Source organism: Patagioenas fasciata, chromosome 17, assembly GCF_037038585.1.
Source record: "Patagioenas fasciata isolate bPatFas1 chromosome 17, bPatFas1.hap1, whole genome shotgun sequence".
NCBI lineage: Eukaryota > Metazoa > Chordata > Aves > Columbiformes > Columbidae > Patagioenas > Patagioenas fasciata.
In genome coordinates this window covers 14,065,971-14,086,736 of record NC_092536.1, presented here as the reverse complement: position 1 = coordinate 14,086,736, position 20,766 = coordinate 14,065,971, and the positions used below count along the sequence as shown (strand labels likewise).

Here is a 20,766-nt window from a genome sequence, read left to right as displayed (position 1 = left end):
GTCAGGGGCTTTGACTTGTTCCATGAGGATGTGAATAGTGATGGAGAAGGAATACATTTATGGGAGATGTAATGGTGGGGGTATTAATGACGGACTGTTAGGTGTTAATGACAAAGGAAAGCACAAGAGCATCACGTCCACAGTGTGAAAAACACAACCAAAACCATGACAAACGGGGCTGGGGCGCAGTTCCTGGGCATGTGCACCGCGCTTCCAGCTGTGCTCCCACGTAAAGGCTGAAAACCTGTCCGAAAGAAAAAATGGAGTCAAAATATATGGGCTTGACAAGAGTCCATATGTTAAGCAATTATATGATTTTTGGAGAACTGACTAAGGATTTTTGCATACTAAGAGCTGGCTGTGCTGAGGTGTATGTGGATGTGCGGTATTAGGCCCTGCTAATGCTCAGATGGTTTCATCTGCCTTTTGTATGTTCTTATAAGCCCTGGCCTGCTACCATTGTCCTTCATAGATATATATATGTCTGTGTGTGCATATACAGATTAAAAATACACATATATGTACGTGAACACACAAAACATGTATATACACAAATATACATGTACACAAGTGATGTTGATGCCACAGAGCAAGCAAGCATATCTATGTATCTATACCTCTGCCTATATCTGTATATCTAGATGCATACGGTTGCCGTTGTTGCCAGCTGCCATGGCAGTCCTGCTGTGTGACAATGGTGGCCTTGGCTGGTCCCTGAGGAGTTGGCCACCGCGCAGGTTTGTGGGTGTGTGCCTCAGACTTCCCAGACAGTTTGCTCTACGGTCGGGAACCTTGCAGAAAAACACTGTCAAGGGAATGGAGTGCGCTGGCCCCAGCCACGCTGTGCCAATCGCACTTCAGAATTAAACTTGGGTTTATAAATATTTCATGTAAATGTCATTTTCCCTGGTGGAAATTGAAGCAGTTTGCTGGATCAGCTCAGGTGCTGCCGAGCCCGGATTCCTGGAGGGATCATCCCTCGGGAATGCAGGTCTCCAGCCAGAGGACACCCCACGGGGCTGGGGGAACGAGGCCGAGAACAAGGAGGAGAAGGGGGATAAAGGGTCAGGGAGAGGTGAGCGAGAGTTACTGCCCATGGAGGAAAGTGGAGTGTGTACTCTGAAATAGGAGGGAGAGAGGCTTTAAACATCTTTTTCCTTGGATTGTTTTTCCAGCAGTGTTGGCGAGTGCTGAGCAGGGACAGCTGGGGACGCTGTCACATGCTGGTTCCAAAGACCTGCTGCTTTTTGCATCTGTTTTTCTAGCTGAGAAATAAGTGAAGAGCTCAGAGTTAAATCTCCGTCTTCATGCACACAGGTTCATAGGCCCGTGGGTCAGTGGGCACTCCGGGTGCTCGCCTCACACAAACCAAGTTTGTCAGCTTTGGGGTGCTGGGCTGAGTGAGAGATGGGGGTTGTTCCCCACAGGGTGAAGTCACCGGCATCAATGTCACCCTCAGGGCTTGGAGCCACCGGCCTCGCTGCGCTGGCCCGGTCTCATTGACAGCTGCACGCTGCCTGGGCCACCGGGATGGGCAACTGCAACCCCTCCAGATAAATGACTGATTGACTGTGATCACATGAAGTGATCCTCCTGTTTCTTTGACTGATCGCATTTTCCAGGAACTGGCATCAATGGATGTTCACTGTATTTCCTAACTCTGTCCTGGAAAATCCATGTCTGCTTTCCAAACGCCATAGGAGAGCAGTGCTTATGGAAAGTGGGCTCTTTGCTGGGTACCTGCAGGGAGCTGGGCTGCTTCTGGCAGCTGCAATAATGCAACAGAAATCAATATTTTCTGTTGGTTCAGTGTGGATAGGCAGAAAATGGCTTTACTGGATCTGTCTGTCAGAGCCCTGTTGAATCCTGCCCCTGACTTTGGGGAAAGCCGCCCCGTCCCCTGCCCTGCTGAGCTGGCACAAGGAGCAGAAACTCATACGACGCCTGACACAGCGCCTGATTCCGGTGCCTGGACGGCCATGGCCACTTGCTTTTCTCCCTTCCCGAATGAACAACCTTCTCCCCAACCTTTTCTCCCATCACCCTCTCAACAGACTTGCAATAAATGATGTGGAGCAACAGATGAAGCTGGGAAGACTTGTTGCCCCTTTTTTTTGCTGCAGGGCTTGTGTTGCTCTTTTGGGGCACGTTGTTACCCTCTCTTTTCCTTTCCTTAACCTGTTTCATGTGTGGGCTTTAACTTTTATCCGCTGCACAGCTTTTTCTGCTCATGACACTTATAAGATGGGGAAAGTTCAGCAATCCCCCATTTTCTTGGGACACCTCTTCAGTCTCTGGCACTCTGACTCCCTGTAGAACTCCTCTGGGCCTTATAAATATCAATGGCTTTAGTTTTATAAGGTCCCTAGGAGCTAAAGTGATGTTTTTCACTTTATGGTACAAGATCTCATCACCAGCTTCCCCTGGTTCTCCCCCTGGGGATGGGCTGGGGCTGGGTGGTGAGGCTGGGGGAGCGCTGCCCTTTGCGGGGCTCGATGGACGCCTGCATTCCCCAGGGGGTGAGGAGAGTCCCCTCCAGCCCCTGTCCCTGCCTGGGGAGCAGGGGGGCGCAGGGGCAGCTCCGCAGTTGTGCCGTGCTGCATCACTGCCCTGTGCCGGCACCCAGGGTGGGGACGAGGGGACCCACAGCTCTGGTGTCCCCTCTCGTGGCCGGGGGCAATGTGCTGCACTGGCACAAGCAGCTCCCACGTGTCCTGGTCCTCTGGTCCCCAGGCTGGGGATGCTTCTATTCTCAAACCTGTTCAATGGCATAAACCTAAGCAAAACAGACAATCCTTGCTTTCCTCACTTGATGCTGAAGATTCGCTGTACGCTGAAAACCTCGTGCAGAAATGATTTTTGATGTTTCTAGTTCCTTGTTAATTGGGCTCCCCCTGGACAAAGCAGTTTTATACACCATGCAGTGCTGGCTTTCTCTTTCAGTTAATGTTACCTACAAAGAATTGAAGGGTTTTTTGAAGCCTGTTTGAGCCCTTGAGGCCTTGGCTTGCTTCATGTTTAGCTGCCTGAAGTTGTTTTCCACTAAACAGGACAGGAACTGTGACTGAGGGGTTGTTTTGCACTGATGACTAATGCCTGCTTGCAAGAATATGTGCTTTATGCATGGAGAAAGAACAGCGGAATGATGGGCTCAGGTAATCAAGCCAAGTTTTATATTAAATGTTTTATCCTGCCAAGCAAGGCAACCAAAAATGTTTGTTCTGATGTCTGTCAGCCCCTTTTGAAGTCCAGGGAAGGAAGGCAAGGCAGAATGACAGCAGAAAATTTCCTTTGTTCCTGCAGTTGAAGTGAAAATCGAAGTTGTGATACCTGAGAAGGAGAGAAGCAAGGAGGAGATGTCCCCCAATGGGAAAGCCAGCCCCCTGATCTACAAAGTCAACGGGACTGCCCGGCATTACCACCTTGAGGAGCATCCCATTGCCAGCAATCCCTACCACAACCCAAAGGATGTGGTGGAAGCATCCGTGTGCCATGTGAAGGACCTGGAGAATGGACAGTAAGTGCCTAAAGGTTTTGTAGGTAAAACTTGAGAGACCTTATAACCCAAACCAAACCCTCTATCTTGTTCTTTAGTGGTTCTGGAGATGATAATTTAACTCAGTTATTTCTTCTCTTCTTAAACAATGACACCATGTACAAGTGACAAGTGTTTTTTACCAGAAGGTCTGCTGTTCCCTGCACAGTCCATCCTAGGACTTGTCATAGAAAGATGTGTTGTTTTGTAGCGGAATTTCTCAGTGGGCTCTGCTCACCTTGCGTTAGACAACCCCGACAAATTTTTATAAATGTATAGTCTTAGTAGTTTTACTGAGCAGCGTGAGTAGTGCACGGGTGGAGCCGACGGGGTAGATCATGTGCTCCATCACTTCTGCAGTGCCTTGCTCTTCTAGCCAAGCTCTTTCTTTTCTTTCAATTTGCTGTTTCACCAGTGATGCAATTTTCCAAATTTTTCGCTATTGGCAGCACACTTCAGCTGTGTACACTTTCACTCCCCCGATTTTAAGAGCTTTCTCAAGTCTGAAGAGTGCCGGTCCTGCTCACAGTGACTGGTGTTTCTTTTCTGCAGCGTGTTCCGTGAGTCTGATGACCAACATCTCAGCAGGCTCTGTCCTTGTGTGAGAGAAAACATAGTTCAGGATAGCTCTTATTCCAGTGAAGGAGTGATGTCGGGTGTGTGGGACACAGCAGGAGTCTGGCAACTATTTGCTTTAAATTGAGCTGTTGTTTGTGATAATGTTCTAAAGGAATCCATGTACTACAAGCTACTTTGTGCTGAACATAAGGGGCTTCACAGGCTATAAATTCTTCTCATTAGGTAAGTTCATCCAGGAACCTTTTCATTGTGATGGGAATTTACATATTAGACCGTTCTACAAAGGGATGCACAGGTCTCTGTTGGATTAAATCTATGTGTGGTGCGGTGTGCAGCTGCAAGCTCTGCTGCAGCTCGGGGAAGTGCTGGAGGGCCCTCAGGAGCTGGAGGCGAATGGCCATATCCCTTGAGATGTGGGGGTGAGGAGTCAATAGAGATGCCCGGACCGGACGGCAGGCACAGCGGGTGCAGCGCTGGCTGTCCAGGGGCTGAGGGGACACCCCTGTCCCCGTGCAGGTGAGGACAACAGCCAGGCTGGGGCATGGGAGACCTGGGGCAGAGCGCAGGTGGGCACTGGGATTGCCTTGAAGCTGGAGCATAGCAGAAAGGGGAGACTATCCCAGGAAATACTGGTTGCACAGGGAGGGTCCTGTTCCAGTGTCAAGACGTAGCCTGATGACTGAACAGCAAGTGTTCATGGAGACAGCTTCTGCTAACTTAATGTCTAGGGCATTACTAAAGGAGTGTGCTCAGCTTTGGTGCCCCAGTGCAAGAAGGAAGTTAGAAAATTAGGGCTTTGATAGATACATTGACTGGAAAGCATGCAGTGTGGAAGATGAAAAGATGTGAAGAGCTCTGCCGGTCACAGGAGCTGGCTGCAGTCTGTGAGAACACACCTGGCTGCAGGCAGCTCCTCAGCTAAAGCCAGGCCTAGAAACTGGCATCGGTCTGGAAGCTGGGATCACACTTCAACTGTGTGTGCATGAAGCTACTGAAACACGCTATCAGCCATGGCAGTGGACACGCATTCACGGGGCTTTTTCTAGCAAACTGAGTCTAGCTCAAAAGAGAAGTGCTGCGAGAAGGTTCTGCAGCTCACGTAAGGAACAGGTCAGACCAAAGGAGCTGCATCCTGCTCTGATATCTGGAGGGATTTTCTGGGACACTGGGCAGGGTGTGCACGGGCACAGACTTAGTGCGGGGCACTGGCACGGGGGTTCGGGCACCTCTCAGTTGTGTTAGTGGAGTCTGCAAGCACAAGGCACTCCTGCTCACCCTTTCTGGCACCAGGATGGTCTGAGCAGAACCAGTAAAAGATACTGGAGGATGAACTCCTAGCGGGTTAACTGGGAGGGGTCAATGAGCTGCAGACAGTAAACAGGCCCCCAGTGCTCCCTCAGCTCCTGAGCAAAGGTCCTTTGCAGGTGAGACCTGAGTTTTAACTGGTGCTTCCCAAGTGGGGGGTGGAGTGGGGCAACAGGACAAATTCCCAACTGAGTAAATAGCTCAGCTGGGAACAGTTCAGCCTAAATCACCCTCTTGCTTGCTCTGGAGTGAGTGTGGGATTGGAAGCCTTGCAGGTGGCTGTGTGCTGCCTTGAAGACACCAGGTCTTGTTTTTGACTCTCTCAGATCACACAGTTCCTTGAGTAAGCTGTAAACTCTTTCACTTATCTTATCTTCCCGTAGAGTTATGGTTGTCATTTAACAAATGGCAGGTTTTATCTGAAGTCCTGCACAGCTGAGGAATGCAGCAGGACTTGCACTGCTCCGTTCCCCTTGTGCTGACAAAGGACCTGCAAGTGCCCAGTGTCCTACCCAGGGAGGGAACAGAGCTGCATCGCTGGCGAGCGGAGCTGCCAGTCTAACGGGACAGAGTGATTCCCAGGGCAGGTGTGATGAGCTATGCTCCTGGTTTTGCCCAAGGTGGCAAGGAAATAAAGCATCTGCTGTTACTCTGTTGGGACAGTTGATGCAGGTGGAGCAGGCTCATGCATGGAGACTTGTCCAAGGTGAATCTGAAGGTGTTACAGGTGTGCTGGTGGACTGAACCCTGGTCTCATCACGATGACTGTGATGCAGAGAATTGGGCAAGTGTCTCTGTAGCCTGGGTGCAAGTGACTATATAGAGTTGAGAAGTTACCCAAAGAGGAATGAGCATGCAGAATGTCTCCCATTTGTCTGAGACCTATCGTGGATGCACCACATTGGTGGATCACACATGGCCAGTAGCTTTTCTGAGCACATGGGGTTTGCTCTGTGCACACCAAGTGCTGTATAAAGTACACCAAATACAACCTGAATGTGCCAGACTTGCTGTAGAGATGGTCCACTTAGTACAATGGGAACAACCAGGACTTCTAGATAAACATCAAGTTTCTGGCTGCAAGAGAGCACGTGTCCAGGGAACAGCAGCTCTGTGCTAGCTCTGCACTCAGCTCCCTGCAAAGTTAGGGTTTGCTTCTGGGCTCTGCTCGCCTCCATGGTTAGCTGGAGGGCTCTGCTGTAGGGAGGCAGCTGCTGATAACTGCATTGGGAAGAGGTTCAGTGCCTCCCACAGGGCATGGATTGCACAGGGCATGTCAGGGCTGTGGTTGGAAAGGGAACACCTGAGCAGTGAGAAAAGGAGGCGAGGACAGGACATGTTAGTATTAAAGGTCTGTTGGAGACATAGTGAGAAACCAGAGGGTAAATGTCTGCTCAATGCGGGGCAATGTCGGTCTCACCCAATGATGCTTGGGCAGCCTGTGCTGCCCTTGTAGCTGGAAAGCTGCAGACATCCCCTTGGCAAAGATGTGAGCAGGTGGAGGAGTTGGGTCTCGGTGCTGGAGAGGACTCTGCAGAGAGGAGCAATGGGTGGCCTCCTGGTGAAAGACTCATGTTTCAACGGCAGCGTAGCTGCCCAGTGTAATGTAACTGCCTATATGCAGCCTGGCTCTGTATATGGTCTGCAGGGCTTGGAAACTTGCAAATAAGAGCACAAGTTGCAGCTGCATTGCAAAACCAGTGCCTGGGCAGCCTGTGGAGCAGAGCAATGGGCACCGCCTGGGCGATGCTGGGCACCGGGGGATGCTGTGGCTGCTGCAAATCAGCTCTGGATCAAGCCAAAGGAGCTATAAAGAATTTTCTAAAATGCTTCTATTCAGCACTAATGGCATCATTAATCACTCATTCAGCAGATGGAGATGCTCCAGAACTCTGCAGGTGGGGACGTGTGACCCAGAGAGCCTAAAAACTGCAAAGCTTTGTGTATAAAGGATTCCCGCTGTGCTAATCATGCTTTGGTCCAGGATGCCACCCAAGCAACTATGGTGTTTCAAAGAGCACCTGAGTCTCTCTGGAGGAGCGGCTCGAGGGCTGGGTTTGGTCCTGTGCGAGCAGGGGGCTGCGTGCCAGCAGCGCGGGGAGGCAAAGCCCCTCTGTGATACAGAGCTGGGGCCAGCGGCCCAGAGCAGACAGGCGGGTCGCTGTGTGAGCTTTACTCTGCAGAAATAGCTGAGGGTAACAACAAGGAGGTTACGTGTAGGTGTATCCTGTCGTGGCGGTTTGATCAGGAAAAGGTGACCCACATTGTTGACCCTGGGATGTGTGCAGGACCAGAGCACAAACCCTGAGGTTCAGGGACACAGACCCCAAGGCCAGACAGACCCCAAAGGATCCGAATCGCCTCTCCTGATTTTCAAGTCTCAGAAATGTTGTGTTTGATGGAACGAACACAAGCCTGGCAGGGACCTGCTGAACCACTGGGGCCGGGGGGAGGTGATGTCACAGTAAAAGCAGTTTTGTTTCTTGCTTCCATACTGCTGAAAAGCTTTATTCTGAACCCCTGGACTTGGGTGGAGACCACCAGGCACTTCCTGGGCAGCTGGACAGGTGCTTTTGGCCACCTCTTGGAATAGTGATGGATGAAGAAGCTGCTGCTCAATGGCCCAGCTTGGATGTGCCCCAGGCTGGAAGCAGCAGAGCCACCTCCAAAGCTGGCTCGGTGACAGAAGTGACCTATTCTAAGTCACCTGGAGCCGGTGGTGAGCAAGCTGGAGGTGGGGGGAGGCTGGTGGGACCAGGGCTGGGGTGCAGGGCGAGGAGGTGGCATCCTCTGCCAGGCAGACGCTCTGCCATGTGCTTTCTGTGCTGCTCCTCCCCAGGATGCGGGAAGTGGACCTGGGCTGCGGGAAGGCTCTGCTGATCAAGGAGGGTGGCGAGTTCCACGCCGTGGGACATAAGTGCCCCCACTATGGGGCCCCATTGGTCAAAGGTCAGTCTGCATCGCATCCTAGGAGACTAACCAAGGGCATCATAGTGTTGGCAAAAGAGAGTTCGGTGGTCATGCAGCTGCGCTGCACAGGCGTGAGGCATTGCCACACCACACGCTCAGCATCATCTCAGTGCCTTCCCACCGAGGGAGGCATGAGCAGAAAGCTGGGGTTGCACAAAACTTCTGGGAGCACTTTGCTGCAGGTCTGGTTTGCTGGTGACCCCAGCTTGTCACTGCTGGTCACAGGGATGGGGCTTCTTTGCATGACTCTGAAGAACAGACCAGCACAGGTACCATTAAATTCGGCTTTGCTTCATTCTTTTGCTGGAGCTGAAGATCTCTTGGATGGTATGAAACAGCTGCAGCACTGTCCCCACACAAAGCCCAATTGCATAAGGCTTCTCATATAGTTCTATTTATCACCTCCTAGGCACTGAAGAGTTAAAAAAAAAAATCTTAAAGAGAAAAAAAAAAAAATCACCTTTTAATTTTCCAGGCTACTCAGCCTTAAAAATCCCCACAAAACCACAGCTCCCTGTAAATCAAATTTAGTTTGTGGGAGAAGGGGAAGCTCTTCAAGCTGATGGGGTCCTTTCAGTAGCAAAAAGAAATGTTGCTGGTGTTATTGAATGGCGTGGGATGACGTACAGTGGTCTCCCATCTTGTCATTTAAAAATACACATCCTGTCCTTTTCTCAGCGTGGGCTTCAGGCAGGACCCCAGCCAGGGTCTGAGTGACCCAGCAGGCAGTGCTGGCCCAGCTGCATGCGGGAGAGATGTGTCACCCGGACTGGGGCAGGGGCAGCTTACCGGAGGTGGGATCCTGGGGAAGACATCAGAGCATCCTGAGGAGAACCCTCAGGGCAGTGCTGGGCAGCCACAGCAACCTGGGAGCCGCAGGGCCGGGAGCTGCAGGGCCAGGCACCACAGGGCCGGGAGCCACAGCCGCGGTCTCGGCCCCTCGCCTGGGCCCTGTGTCTCGCTGGGCAGCGCAAAGAGCGCCACGCTGCTCCAGGGGCCGCCACGCTGCTCCAGGGGCCAGTGGGGTGAGAGCCTGCCAGCCTCCCAGAGACCTGCGGGTGCCTCCCAGGGACTGGCCGCTTGCACAGGGCTCTCCTTGGGGAAGACAGGATTTGCTGCAGAAGTGCAGGGGCTGCCTCTGTGTCCCCACAGGTGGTGGGTGATGAGACGTGGCACGGCTGTGCCCTGGCAAGCGAAGATGCAAGCTCAGGACCAGTTTGGTGTGGCCAAATTGTAGCCGTTTGCTCTGCTCCAGCATTGTGAGCCAGCTCTTTGGAGCAGGGAAAGACAAAGTTCAAGGCAACAGCCTCTGAGCAAGCGCTTGCGAGGAGTCTGCTCGTGGCTTTGGGCATGCCCCATGCTTTCCTGGTGGTACGCAGACTCCTTGCTGTGTCAGGATCTGTTCTGAATGTACTTGTTCCAAGTAAGTGGTGCTCTGTTTGGGGCACTGCCTGCTCCAGGTGCTGCCAAGGCTTGCGGAGGTGATTCCTGGAGACTGCAGCCCCAGGCCCTGCTGCAGAGCGAGGTTGGTCCAGAGCCAGCAGCTTTGGACCTGCGCTCACAGGCGCTGCAAGGGCACTGTCAGCGAGGGTGTTTTAGATGGCATCCCTCATGCTGGATCCCGGTTGGTAACTGTGTTCGCCCTCTGTCCCAAATGGCTGGACCAGTCCCACATGCAGGTGACCGTCCAGGTCCACAACATCTGCTGTAGGTCCAGTAGGAGAGGTGACACTTCTGGGTAAAGAAGGAGTACCACAGGGGTGTGCTTGCAGAGTCTGGACTTGGAAGCTGCTCTGTGTGGAACAGCACAGCTCCTGCCTCTGTAGGAGACCCTGGGCAGCAACCTTGATCTTCAGGAGGTCAGCCTCGCTCAGCAGTGGTGTCCACGTTGTGGATAAGCCAAGGGATCCAGCACCCCTGGGACAGCAGGAGGGAGGCCTGGCCTCTGCCACCCCTGCCCTGGCCAGGTCATGGCAGCTCGATCCCCACGAGCAAGGGATGGGGGAGGCAGATGCAGGGCAGCACCAACTCTGCTCTGCCATGTTCTGTGCAGGGGTTTTGTCCAAAGGAAGAGTCCGCTGTCCCTGGCATGGAGCTTGCTTCAACATCAGCACAGGCGACATAGAGGACTTTCCTGGCTTGGACAGCTTACCCAGGTTCCAGGTGAGACCTTCGTTCTTGCAGCAGCTGGGGAAATCACAGAATGGTTTGAATTGGAATGGACCTCTTAGTATCACTTAGTCCAACGCTGCTGCTGGGCTGGGGCATCTTTTACCAGATCACGTTGCTCAAAGCCCCATCCAACCTGAACCTGAGCCCTTCCAGGGATGGGGCATCCACAGCTTCTCTGGGCAGCCTGTGTCAGTGTCTCAGCACCCTCATTGTAAAAAATTTCTTCCTTATGTCCCATCTAAATCTACCTCTTTAAGTTCAAAACCATTGTTCCATGTCCTGTCACTACAGACTCTGCTCAAAAGTCTGTCCCCATCTTTCATTATCAGCCCCTTTTAAGTCCGGAAAGGCCGCACTGAGGTCTCCCCAGAGCTTCTCTTCTCCAGCTGAACACCCCAGCTCTCTCAGCCTGTCCCCCAGCAGAGCTGTTCCAGCCTCGGGTCATTCCTGGGGCTCCTCTGGCCCCTCTCCAGCAGCTCCATGTGTGTCCTGTGCTGAGGACCCAGAGCTGGACCAGCACTGCAGGGGGGTCTCACCAGAGCAGGGCAGAGGGGCAGGATCCCCCAAACCTGCTGCCTGTGGGGCTGGGGATGCAGCCCAAGATAAAATTGTCCTTCTGGGCTGCAAGCACACATTTCTGGCTCATGTCTCATCTTTCACCCCCCAGAACCCCAAGTCCTTCTCCAAGGGGCTGCTCTACATCCCTTCATCCCCAGCCTGTGTTGATCCTGGGGGTTGACTTGAGCCAGGTACAGGACCTTGCACTTGGCCTTGTTGAACTTCAGGAGGTTCGCATGGGCCTGTCCTGGTCCCTCTGGGTGGCATCCTGTCCCCCAAGCATGTCAACCGCAGCATTCAGCTTGGTGTCATCCACAAAATGGCTGTTTGCAGGGGGATAAACATGCTCTTTGAAGGCGTGGAGCAAACAATTTCCATGCACATACTGGGTGGCCTGTGGAGAGCAGCACCTCAGCCAGCTCTCCTTCCTCTCTGCAGCTCTCATTGCATCCACCCATGGGCATCAGACACCTCCTGGTCACCTGGGGTGGAGGTGCACACTCTGGGAGGTCTCTTGGGCAGGAATGCAGTGGGACTGAGAAACCAGCCGTAAGCCTGAGGTGGAAATCAGGTTTTACACTGACCGCCAGTGCGTAGTTGACACGAGGCAGGAGACATCTCAGAGTCGTGAGCTGGCATGAGCCCTGCCATGGCGTGAGAGGCTCTTGCAGGAGACCTGGTGAGATCGCTGCCCTGTTCTCTGGTTGTTGCACAGAGGCAGTAATCACTCTCTTCGTGCTGGAGGTGCTCACTGTCCTGCAAACCACTGCTGTTCTGTCACCCTCAGGTGAAGATCGAGAAGGAGAAGGTGTACATCCGAGCAAGCAAGCAGGTGAGGAGCCACTGACATCCCCAAATCAACACCTGTGCTTTTGCTTTTTGCTCTGTGGGCGTGGGGTGGGGGGAATGCTTTTCCGTGGGTTCTCTGGCAGAAGCAGGACCTGAGCAGCAGGGTACATGAGCATCCAACATGGGTAAAACACAGGTCCACCTGTCCCAGTCCTGTCTCAAGCACAGCCTGAAGTTGTACAGAGGCACGAGTGGAGCAGGGCAGAGGTGCAGTGTCCCCTCCCTCATCCTGCCTGTGCTCCCCTAGCCTCCTGCAGCTGCCGGACACCTCAGCTGGGGTGTCCATGGATTCAGGAGGTCTTACCAAGTGTTTGTCTGAACTTGTCCTGTTTCCTTAAGCAACTTTTAATTTAATTTGCCCATGGGAACAGGCCCCTTCCACCAGCCTTTTGGCCTTGTCTGCTGGGTCTGAGTGTGGCACGGCGAGGACAGAGGTCATCTGTGCTCCGTCTTGAGCCCAGACATCCGCTGTGTTTGGAAAGGAACCTATTCCTGCCTGGCTACCCAGGTTAAAGCTGAGAAAAGATAATGACTTTTCTTCTTGTCATTGGTGGCATAGGCTCTTCAGATACAGAGGAGGACAAAGATGATGGCAAAGTGCATCTCCTTGAGTAACTATAACCTGAGCAGTACCAACGTGCTGATCATCGGTGCAGGTATCGGGTGGCACGTGCTGGGACCGCCATGTGTGTCCTCTCCCGGGTGGGTGTGCAGAGAGCAAGGTGTCTGTGTACCATGCATCTTCTGGCACCCCTCCTGTGTCCAGAGGTTCTTCATGGTCCTTTTTGTCCTACATACTAATGGTCCAAAGGTGCCCTGTGCTTCTGGTCTGTAGAGCTTTGCTGTTCCCTGTCACGGTCCTCTGCAGTGGGTGCCCTGAACCCTCTTTCCTCTGTACCCTCCCTAGATACATCATCAGTAGTCCCTGATTTCCACAACCAATATGTGTGAAGTCCTCTCAGATGTTCCCGTTATGTGGATACACCTTTTCCTCTTGGACCCTGCACATCTCTGTCTCATCCCATTGCAGCTGCAAAGCTCTCACCTCAAAGTGCTTCTCTTAGGATAACTTCTTCCATCTTCTCAGAAAATATCAGATCCCTGCATGGAATAGCAAAGCTGCCAAGCTAGCTTTTCTTATCTCTTGTGCCAGCTCCCATTGTATAATGCGGTTTTTGTAGAAAGCCTCGTGGAGTGGATCCCACCTTCTGAGTTTGCCTGTTTCTGTGATGGGTTGGATGCTACCCTGGGCCATGTTGTGGGGAAACAGATGGTGGTAGGAGGACACCAGCTGCCCGGTGTTGGAGCTGAGGCTGGGGGAGAGCAGGGGTTGTTCTCACTTGATCACAGCTCCCAGGTCACCAGCAATCTCCTGCTCCTGCCATCTGAGTTGCAGCTCACAGCCTGTGCAGAGGGGAAAACCAGCCTGGCCGGCTTTTCCCTCACTGCTGGGCCACATTTTTCCCTTGCCTGTGTCCCTGCTGTTTGTTGTCTAAAGCTGGGCTGTGACACTGCTGCTCCGCGAGGTCAGCTGGGTGTCCTGGGGTGCAGCGGGGCTGGGCAGTCATCGAAATCCTCAGCAAGGTCACTCAACAGGCAATGTTAGACATTGCTGAAGGAACTTTCTCAGGCTTGAACATCTGAATTTAGAGGTCTGTTAAAGACCAAGGTCTGTTCTGGTGGATGGGAAAGGAGATTTCAAAGCTGGGGTTGTGAGGAAGCAGTGTTGGGAAGAGACCACTCATCCAGAGCTGCATCGAGGACTGAGATCCAGCCATGCCCGGCAGAGCTGAGGGCAAGAGACTGCGGCCTCTCGCGCACGTGAGGGTCGCCCTGGCATCAGTCCTGGCTCAGTGTGCTCCAGGCAGCATGCACAGCGTGGCCACCCACCCGTCCCTTTGTCCACTGTCCCTTGCCTCCATCAACAGGAGCCTTTTGCGGATGGACCAAACCATGATTCTGTCCTGGTCAACCGTCTTTCATTGGTATTACAGAAACCATGGTCCTTACAATGCTCATTGAGTGAGGCTTCATTGGTTGAGAAGAGATTCAGCACTTACTTGAACTCTCAAGTATCGCCAGTTTGGCCAGGGAAGAAGGAGCGAGCCCATCAGGCTGCCTGGCTGCAGGGGAACAGCACACTCCAAGGCAGCTTTTCGTTTGATTAAGTTTTTTTTCTATGTTTAAAAACAACCAAATAAAAAACTCAAAGAAATTGCATGCAACATCCTCTACAGTGGAGCGTGAAACCGCTACTTCAGCCATGAAGAAGGGAGGGCTCCGTGCCCTCCGTGTTCAGCTGTAAATTCCCCAGGAGCTGAATGTGCAGGGGAGAAGCTGCAAGAGCCTTCCCTGAGCAGGGCAGTGCCTGTGAGAGGTGTGCGGGTGTTGGCAGCGCTCCTCACCTGTGCTCTTGGTGAGTGTGTGAGAGTGTAGGGACAGGCAAGTCCCCAGAGGATTAATGTCATGCTCCAGACAGAGGGTCCCTCCCCCTGCCTGCTGCGTCCACCTCAGCCAGCTGCCCGTGCAGGTGGCGTCTGCTGTTGGACTTGGAAAGGGCTGTGCAGTAAGGCCAGGGCTAGTGGAGATGGTGCTTCTGGGGTCAGCCCTGATGGGGCTCAGGGGCAAAGGGTTTGGACCTTCAAATGCTTTATACACGTGGCTGCCCCCATCTTCCTTCTCCCTTAGGGGCCGCTGGACTGGTCTGTGCAGAGACCTTGCGCCAGGAGGGCTTCTCGGACAGGATTGTGATGTGCACGATGGACAGACACTTGCCCTACGACAGACCAAAGCTCAGTAAGGTTTGTATCACCTTGGGCATGTCATATTCCTCCCCAGTTTTAAAATTTGCCCTAAGACCCTTCTCCACCATTATTTGTTGCAGCAGTGTGTTTCTTCTTCCTTATTCATCCTGTCTCTCTTTTCCCTTCAATTTTCTTTTCTGTTGGTGACTGAAAGGTGAAACACAAAAGTTGTACAAACTCTGAACTAAGAATACTCCAGCACAGAAACAAAGGCATTCTTCGTGGGTCTAGCAGTAGCTGTCTTGGCCAGCTTATGCCTGGGCGGATCTTCTTATTACGTTTCTGGACCAAAATCTTTAGGGCAATGAGACGGGGCATGTGAAAAAATTGTGTTGTCTACCAGTTTTTTTACTGATGCATGGTTCTTACCGTGCCGTAATTATGATGATTATCAGTCACCATCACAACCTGGTAACTTGATCGCAGTGCAAAGGTCGCTTTTTCTGGCATACATCCCGATTTGCATTCCAATTTGTAGACACAGGATGATCTTCTAATCCAACTTTTTATTACTGATACTTGGGCCTTATTTGCTATCAGACAGCAACTCAGGTTGGATGGCAGCCTTTGGTCTTGAAGCTTAGAGTTAACATAAGAACAGGCAGTATATGTATTCCCCTTTATGTCAGGGATGCTTATCAGTGGGAACTGGTACTCTGTAATGACAGCATTTAACTCCATTTCCAGCTGCAAGGCACACTGATTTTCAAAGGCAGGCAAATACGCATGTGGCTTTTGAGAGCATTCAAGCCATTTCTGTGCTTGGACAAGACCTGCTTGGTTGAGGAGCATCTGGCTGAAACCTGCATCCAAGAGCCACAGAGGTTATGCTGGGGAGCCTGGAGAAGCTCCCAGTCCCAGCCAGGCAGCTCTCAGAAACACTGATCCCCACCATGGAGTCTTAAACCTCCTTTTCCACTTCCCGTTAAATAGCAAGAACTTCTCACACAGCAGAGATGTTATGCTTGGTTTGTTAAAGTCTTCACTGAACACCTCTCGCTGTAGGTGCTTTTGGAAGGTGCACAAAGCCCATGGAAGACAAGGCAGAATATTCTGGACCAGACTAGGAAAAAAGGAGATTTTTTGTAATCGTACTGTGAGTGGGACTGACCCTGGAAAGAGTCATTAGAGGAGGAACACGTGGAGCTGTAAGCAGCAGACTTCTTGCCTCCCCAGCCTGCTGCCTTGCCCTTCCTCTGCCTTGCTGAACACCCGTTATCAACCTGTCCTGAGGTCCCACCGGACTGTTCCTCTTTGTCCCCTTTGGACAATGACCTGCTCCCTGGTGTGCTGCAAAGTCCTCGTTATTGTCTCCGGAGCACTGAGCAGCAGCAAAACCCGTGGTGGTTGTGCACAGCTCTGTGCTGCCCGCCCTGTGCACCGGCATGGGGGCCGCGGCTCCCGAGCCATGGGCTCAGATATTCCTCTCTGTAAACGCTGGCTGTTTAAAGAATTTGCAGTAAAACCTGTATGAGCCTGCACCTGCCTCAGGTCCTAAGATACAGGTCTCTTCTGAGTACAGGGTTATCGGAAGTCACAGTGAGGGAGTGTCCTGCAGGGCTCGTCCCAGCCCCTGACCAAACCACCTCCAGGGAGAAGAACCTTGCACATCCATCCCTGGGGGCAGACAGTAAAGCCCGTGGTTCTGCATCCCCTGTCCCTCTCAGGTCAAGCTCAAACGTTGTGCCTGTGCGGTGCAGGCAGGCAATGCTGCTGCTCGGTGCTGTGTGATACGTTGCAGGGCTTGACCATGGCGTGTGTGGCCATGCCTGTCCCCACGGTGCCGCAGGCAGGAGGGATGCGCTGGAGCACGGAGAGGCCTGCACACGGGTCACTTGCCTCGGCTTGGCCCCAGCCTGTGTGTGGGCTTGTGGCCACAGAGTTAGGACAGAGGAGCTCAGGCTCGAACGTGAGCTCAACCCTGTGTGTAGGTCTCACGCGAGCGACCAAGGAAAGCTGAGAAGGGCACGAACCTGCACATGGCAGTTAAGCAGATATGTGCCACACACCCCTGCTATGGCTTTCGAGGGAGCTTGTATTAACTCAGGTCTTTTTGGAAGCGTTGCCCTTGCTGTGATAATCCTGATAGTTCTTACTGCTCTTTTTTCTTCCATTTCCCGAAGCAGCTGGTTGGTTTCCAAGTAACGGGACTTTTCTTTTGCCTCTCTGAACTTGTGTGTTACGAGGAGCTGCATTCAGAGCCACTTTGCAGACACCCAGAAGCACTCACTGCAGTCCTGTTGATGCCACCACCGTGCTGAGCAGGCAGAGAGGGAACCAGAGCCCAGTCCAGCATCCTGTGACAGCTTTTACTTGAATAGGCTTTGATTCCAGCCCCTATAGAGCAACTCAGCCCATACCATGAGGACTGACTTCAGACAACTGCTGACTTTTGTTGGTAACAGGCATTTCTCCATTTGCCTGTTCAACACACAGCAGTTGACAGAAAAATGGCTTTTTTTACAGTCGATGGATTCCCATCCGGAGCAGATCACCCTGCGCCCCAAGGAGTTCTTCCGCACGTATGACATCGAAGTCCTGACCGAAATGCAGGTAAGGAGAGTCCTACGTGTGCCTGCGTGGTGTCTGCTGTGTGCTGGGACACAAAGGCTGTGTTTGGGAAATGTGGCCGCTGTCTCTGTTCTCGGCTCGCTGGATGCCGTTGCAGCAATGCTGTGTCTCTCCCAGATGCCCAGTTTTATGCCTCAGGGCACAGGTTGCCTGTGGTTGCTCAAAACCACAATTAATGCGGTTTTCCCGTGGTGGGAAGGACACCCTGTGCAAACTCCATGGTAACCAGAATTTCTTAGCTGCCATTTGCAAGCATCCTCATGTGGATCTGGGATGACCAGCTGGCCTCTGATCAGTATAATCAGCCTGCGAGTGGCACAGACAATGATGGTTTCAGCATTTCTCCCCATTGTTTTATTTATCCTGGGAAATCTTTAAGGATTTGTGAAAAGGCAGCTAGGCATATTTAAGGTCTGGGTGGACTAAGCTGTGGACAGGAGCTCAGGCAACTAAGATCTGACAGAGAAGTTGGCTGGGCTGGAGTCTTAGAGAACATCTGGGATTTCATCCCTTAACAGTATTTAGGAATGATTTCAGGTTGCAGCCATGGATATCAAGAACAAGACAGCTGTGTTCAAGGATGGATTTAAGATGGAATACAACAAGCTGCTGATAGCAACTGGAAACACGTAAGCTACGAACAAACATTTTAAAGATCGGGAAAACTGTATTATCTGAGAATGTGAGGAGCTTGTGCCTGGGGATAAGGGGTCAAACACAGTGGTTGAATTCAGGCACTGAATTTGTCTGCAAGAGAAGGAGCACCTACTGGCTATGTTAAAAAAACTGGTAGAAACCAAAGACTTGAAAAGGTGGAGGAATTTGCCAGCAGCACCCTAAGGCTGTGCTGTTCCCTGGGGGAAGAGCAAGAAGTGTTTAGGAGAGACTCATGGAATTCCCACTGAGTTAATAATCTTAGAATATTAAAATTAATGCCTTGAACATATTTTCTTTAACAAAAACCTCCGAAATTGAATTATCCTGAAGTTTGGTTTTTTTGGGAGGTAATTTTTGCCATGTTGCTCTTCTTGTCACCCCTCAATACTACTCAACCCTGTCCATCAGGTAGTTCATCCATCTGAATTTCTGTCTTCCATTTGTTGCCCACCTTTAAGATCTTTCTTGACAACGAAAGCTTGATGCTTCTCTGTTGCAGCTTCGAACAGGTGCTGCTGTTGCCCCAGCCTGACAGACCCCTCTGTGGGACTTGTCCCCAGGAGGAGGTTTTCCAGGCTGGCACCTGCTCCAGCCGCAGGAAGGGCAGAGGCGCAGCGCCCGCCCTGCTCCGCGCAGCTGCTGCTGGGCGCCGAGCATCGCCTGGGACCAGCACCGGCCCCGGCGCCTTGCCAGTGGCGCCCTGGTTTGTTTTCAATAGGGGATTTATCAAAACGGGCGCTTTAAGATGAAAATGAGGCCTCCTGGCTCCCTGTCCTTGTGCTCCTAATGCCAAGGGACAAAATAGAGTAGGAGAAACGCAGCCTTTGCAAAATTTATCGTGTGAGAAGGGCACGCGGAGCGGGGCTGCAGCCCCCTGCGCTGATAAAGCCACAGCCCCACCGAGCACCAGCGGCTGGTGCCAGGTGTGCGGCACCCCAGCCAAAATGCTGTCTGCACCAGCCGAGTAATTAGGTTCAAAAGAGGATTAAGCCTTTGGCAATAATTTCAAAATCCTTATGCACAAGCTCTGGGTACACTTGGTAAATGTTTTTAAGGTATCTAAATTATTTAAGATCGTCTGTCCCATTTCCAGATGGGAGTCAGGCGTGCAGGGGCCAGATATTTAAAAAAACATAGGCTCCCGTAAGTGCGTGGGGAGGACAAGAATGAACTGCTGCAGTGTCAGCAGCGCGCCCCGAGGAGCGGACAGGGGAACCTGCATCTGCAGGGGCTTAGGAAACTGTCAATATCTGGCTCCACAGCGGCTGCTGGAGGACCGAGTGAGTTTTCGGTGTCCTATTAAGCTTCTGAAAATTTTACCACGTGCCAGCAGCTGAGCACAAGCTGCAAAGCAGAACCCACCCCAGGAGGGAGCTGGTCCCCGGCCAGCAATGGGGCCGGGGGTGGGCACAAAGCAGGCCCTGCTATGCCAGTGATTGCGGTTGTGATCCGGATGCTGTCCGACAGTGTTTTTTTTCCATGTTACATCTCCAGCCCAGAGAAAGATAAAAGAAGGAAAGGCTGAGATGCTGCAGGAGCCGGGAAAGGAAATCTGCAGTCCCAGTTACCACCACAAAGTCAGGGAACACGCCTGTGTCACCCTCAGTGTGTGTTTTTCAGGCCCAAAGCTCTCAGCTGCAAAGGCAAGGAGGTGGAAAATGTTTTCAACATCCGGACGCCCGAAGATGCCAACCGTGTGGTGAAGCTGGCCACGAGCAAGAATGTGGTTGTCGTGGGAGCATCTTTCCTGGGTGAGCGCTCGCCCTGCGGTGTCCGGTCTCACCTGTCCCTGGCCTCCTGCAGACGGTCCCGGCCCCTTTCCCTGTTTGTTGCTGCCCAGTTATAGGTAACCCCCCACTAAACTGGACCTTGGGCTGCCCAGCCTCCAGCTGCAGGGGGGTGGTAAGGACGTGTCCTTCCTGGAGAGCGGGATTTTACTGCAGAGGCTGTGCCGTTCGCATTGCCTGGACACAGGTGTTGCTGTTTCAGGCCAAAAAGCATACGGCGAGTCCAGTACTGGCGCTTGGGTGGTTTCAAATCTGATGTGTCAGTGCAGGTTTGGCTTCAATCGGGAGAGTTGTGTTGGTAGGTGAAAACCTGTGTGTTTGTTTCTCTTTTCGTCAGGGTGGTGAATTTTTCAAATACATTGCAAAAACCTTATAATTTCTTTGATAGCTCTCTTTTTTTTGTTCAATATGGTTATAACAAAATTATTGTGGGTCCTGCAGGCCTTCAACATAAATGGTTATTAGTCAGGGAATTTATTATAAAGTGTTTGGCATTTGTTTTTCATCCTGTTTTAAAGTTTCAATCAATCCTATCTGCAGAAAAATGTAGATTGTGGTGCCAGTTGTAAACTGCAGGTCATCAAAAAGATCAGTTTCCAAAAAAAACCCCATAGGTAGAAATTGTCTTGGTGAAAGTTCCCATGAATTTGCCAGCATGAAAATTGTCCCATTCTTACTGGAGAGAAGAGCTGAAGTCACAGGGCTGTTTCCAGCCTGCAGCTCATGCCCCTGCTGAGACAGTCCCAGCGAGAGGGGAGGTTCCCCCATCCGAGGTCTGCTCCTCCGGGCGCTGCGGCTTCCCAGGGCACTGTGGGGCTTTGATACAGCCAGTTCGTGCGTTGGTCTTTGAAACCTCCTGTGTCTGAGAACCAAACACCATAAATCATGAATCCCAGGTGTGGTCCCTTGTGATGGCCAGCCGTGGGGGCACCCCAGATCTCCCAGTAGAGTGGCTCCAAGCTTCCCAGCCCGGAGCGGA

General features: G+C 52.1%; 1 protein-coding gene across 4 annotated transcripts in view; it reads left to right on the top strand.

The window, feature by feature from the left end:
• AIFM3 (AIF family member 3) overlaps positions 1–20,766 on the top strand; it is a 48,786-nt gene that overhangs the window by 15,721 nt on the left and 12,299 nt on the right. For 3 of the 4 annotated variants that reach the window (XM_065851489.1, XM_065851487.1, XM_065851488.2), the window contains exons 3-11: positions 3,304–3,517; positions 8,259–8,368; positions 10,443–10,552; positions 11,907–11,951; positions 12,528–12,624; positions 14,657–14,769; positions 17,239–17,325; positions 17,881–17,972; positions 19,621–19,751. In XM_065851489.1, the coding sequence (XP_065707561.1) occupies positions 3,304–3,517; positions 8,259–8,368; positions 10,443–10,552; positions 11,907–11,951; positions 12,528–12,624; positions 14,657–14,769; positions 17,239–17,325; positions 17,881–17,972; positions 19,621–19,751 (999 nt within the window). Of the gene's footprint in view, positions 1–3,303; positions 3,518–5,640; positions 5,763–8,258; positions 8,369–10,442; positions 10,553–11,906; positions 11,952–12,527; positions 12,625–14,656; positions 14,770–17,238; positions 17,326–17,880; positions 17,973–19,620; positions 19,752–20,766 lie in introns of those variants that run through there. The other variant, XM_065851490.1, reaches the window with a different exon arrangement.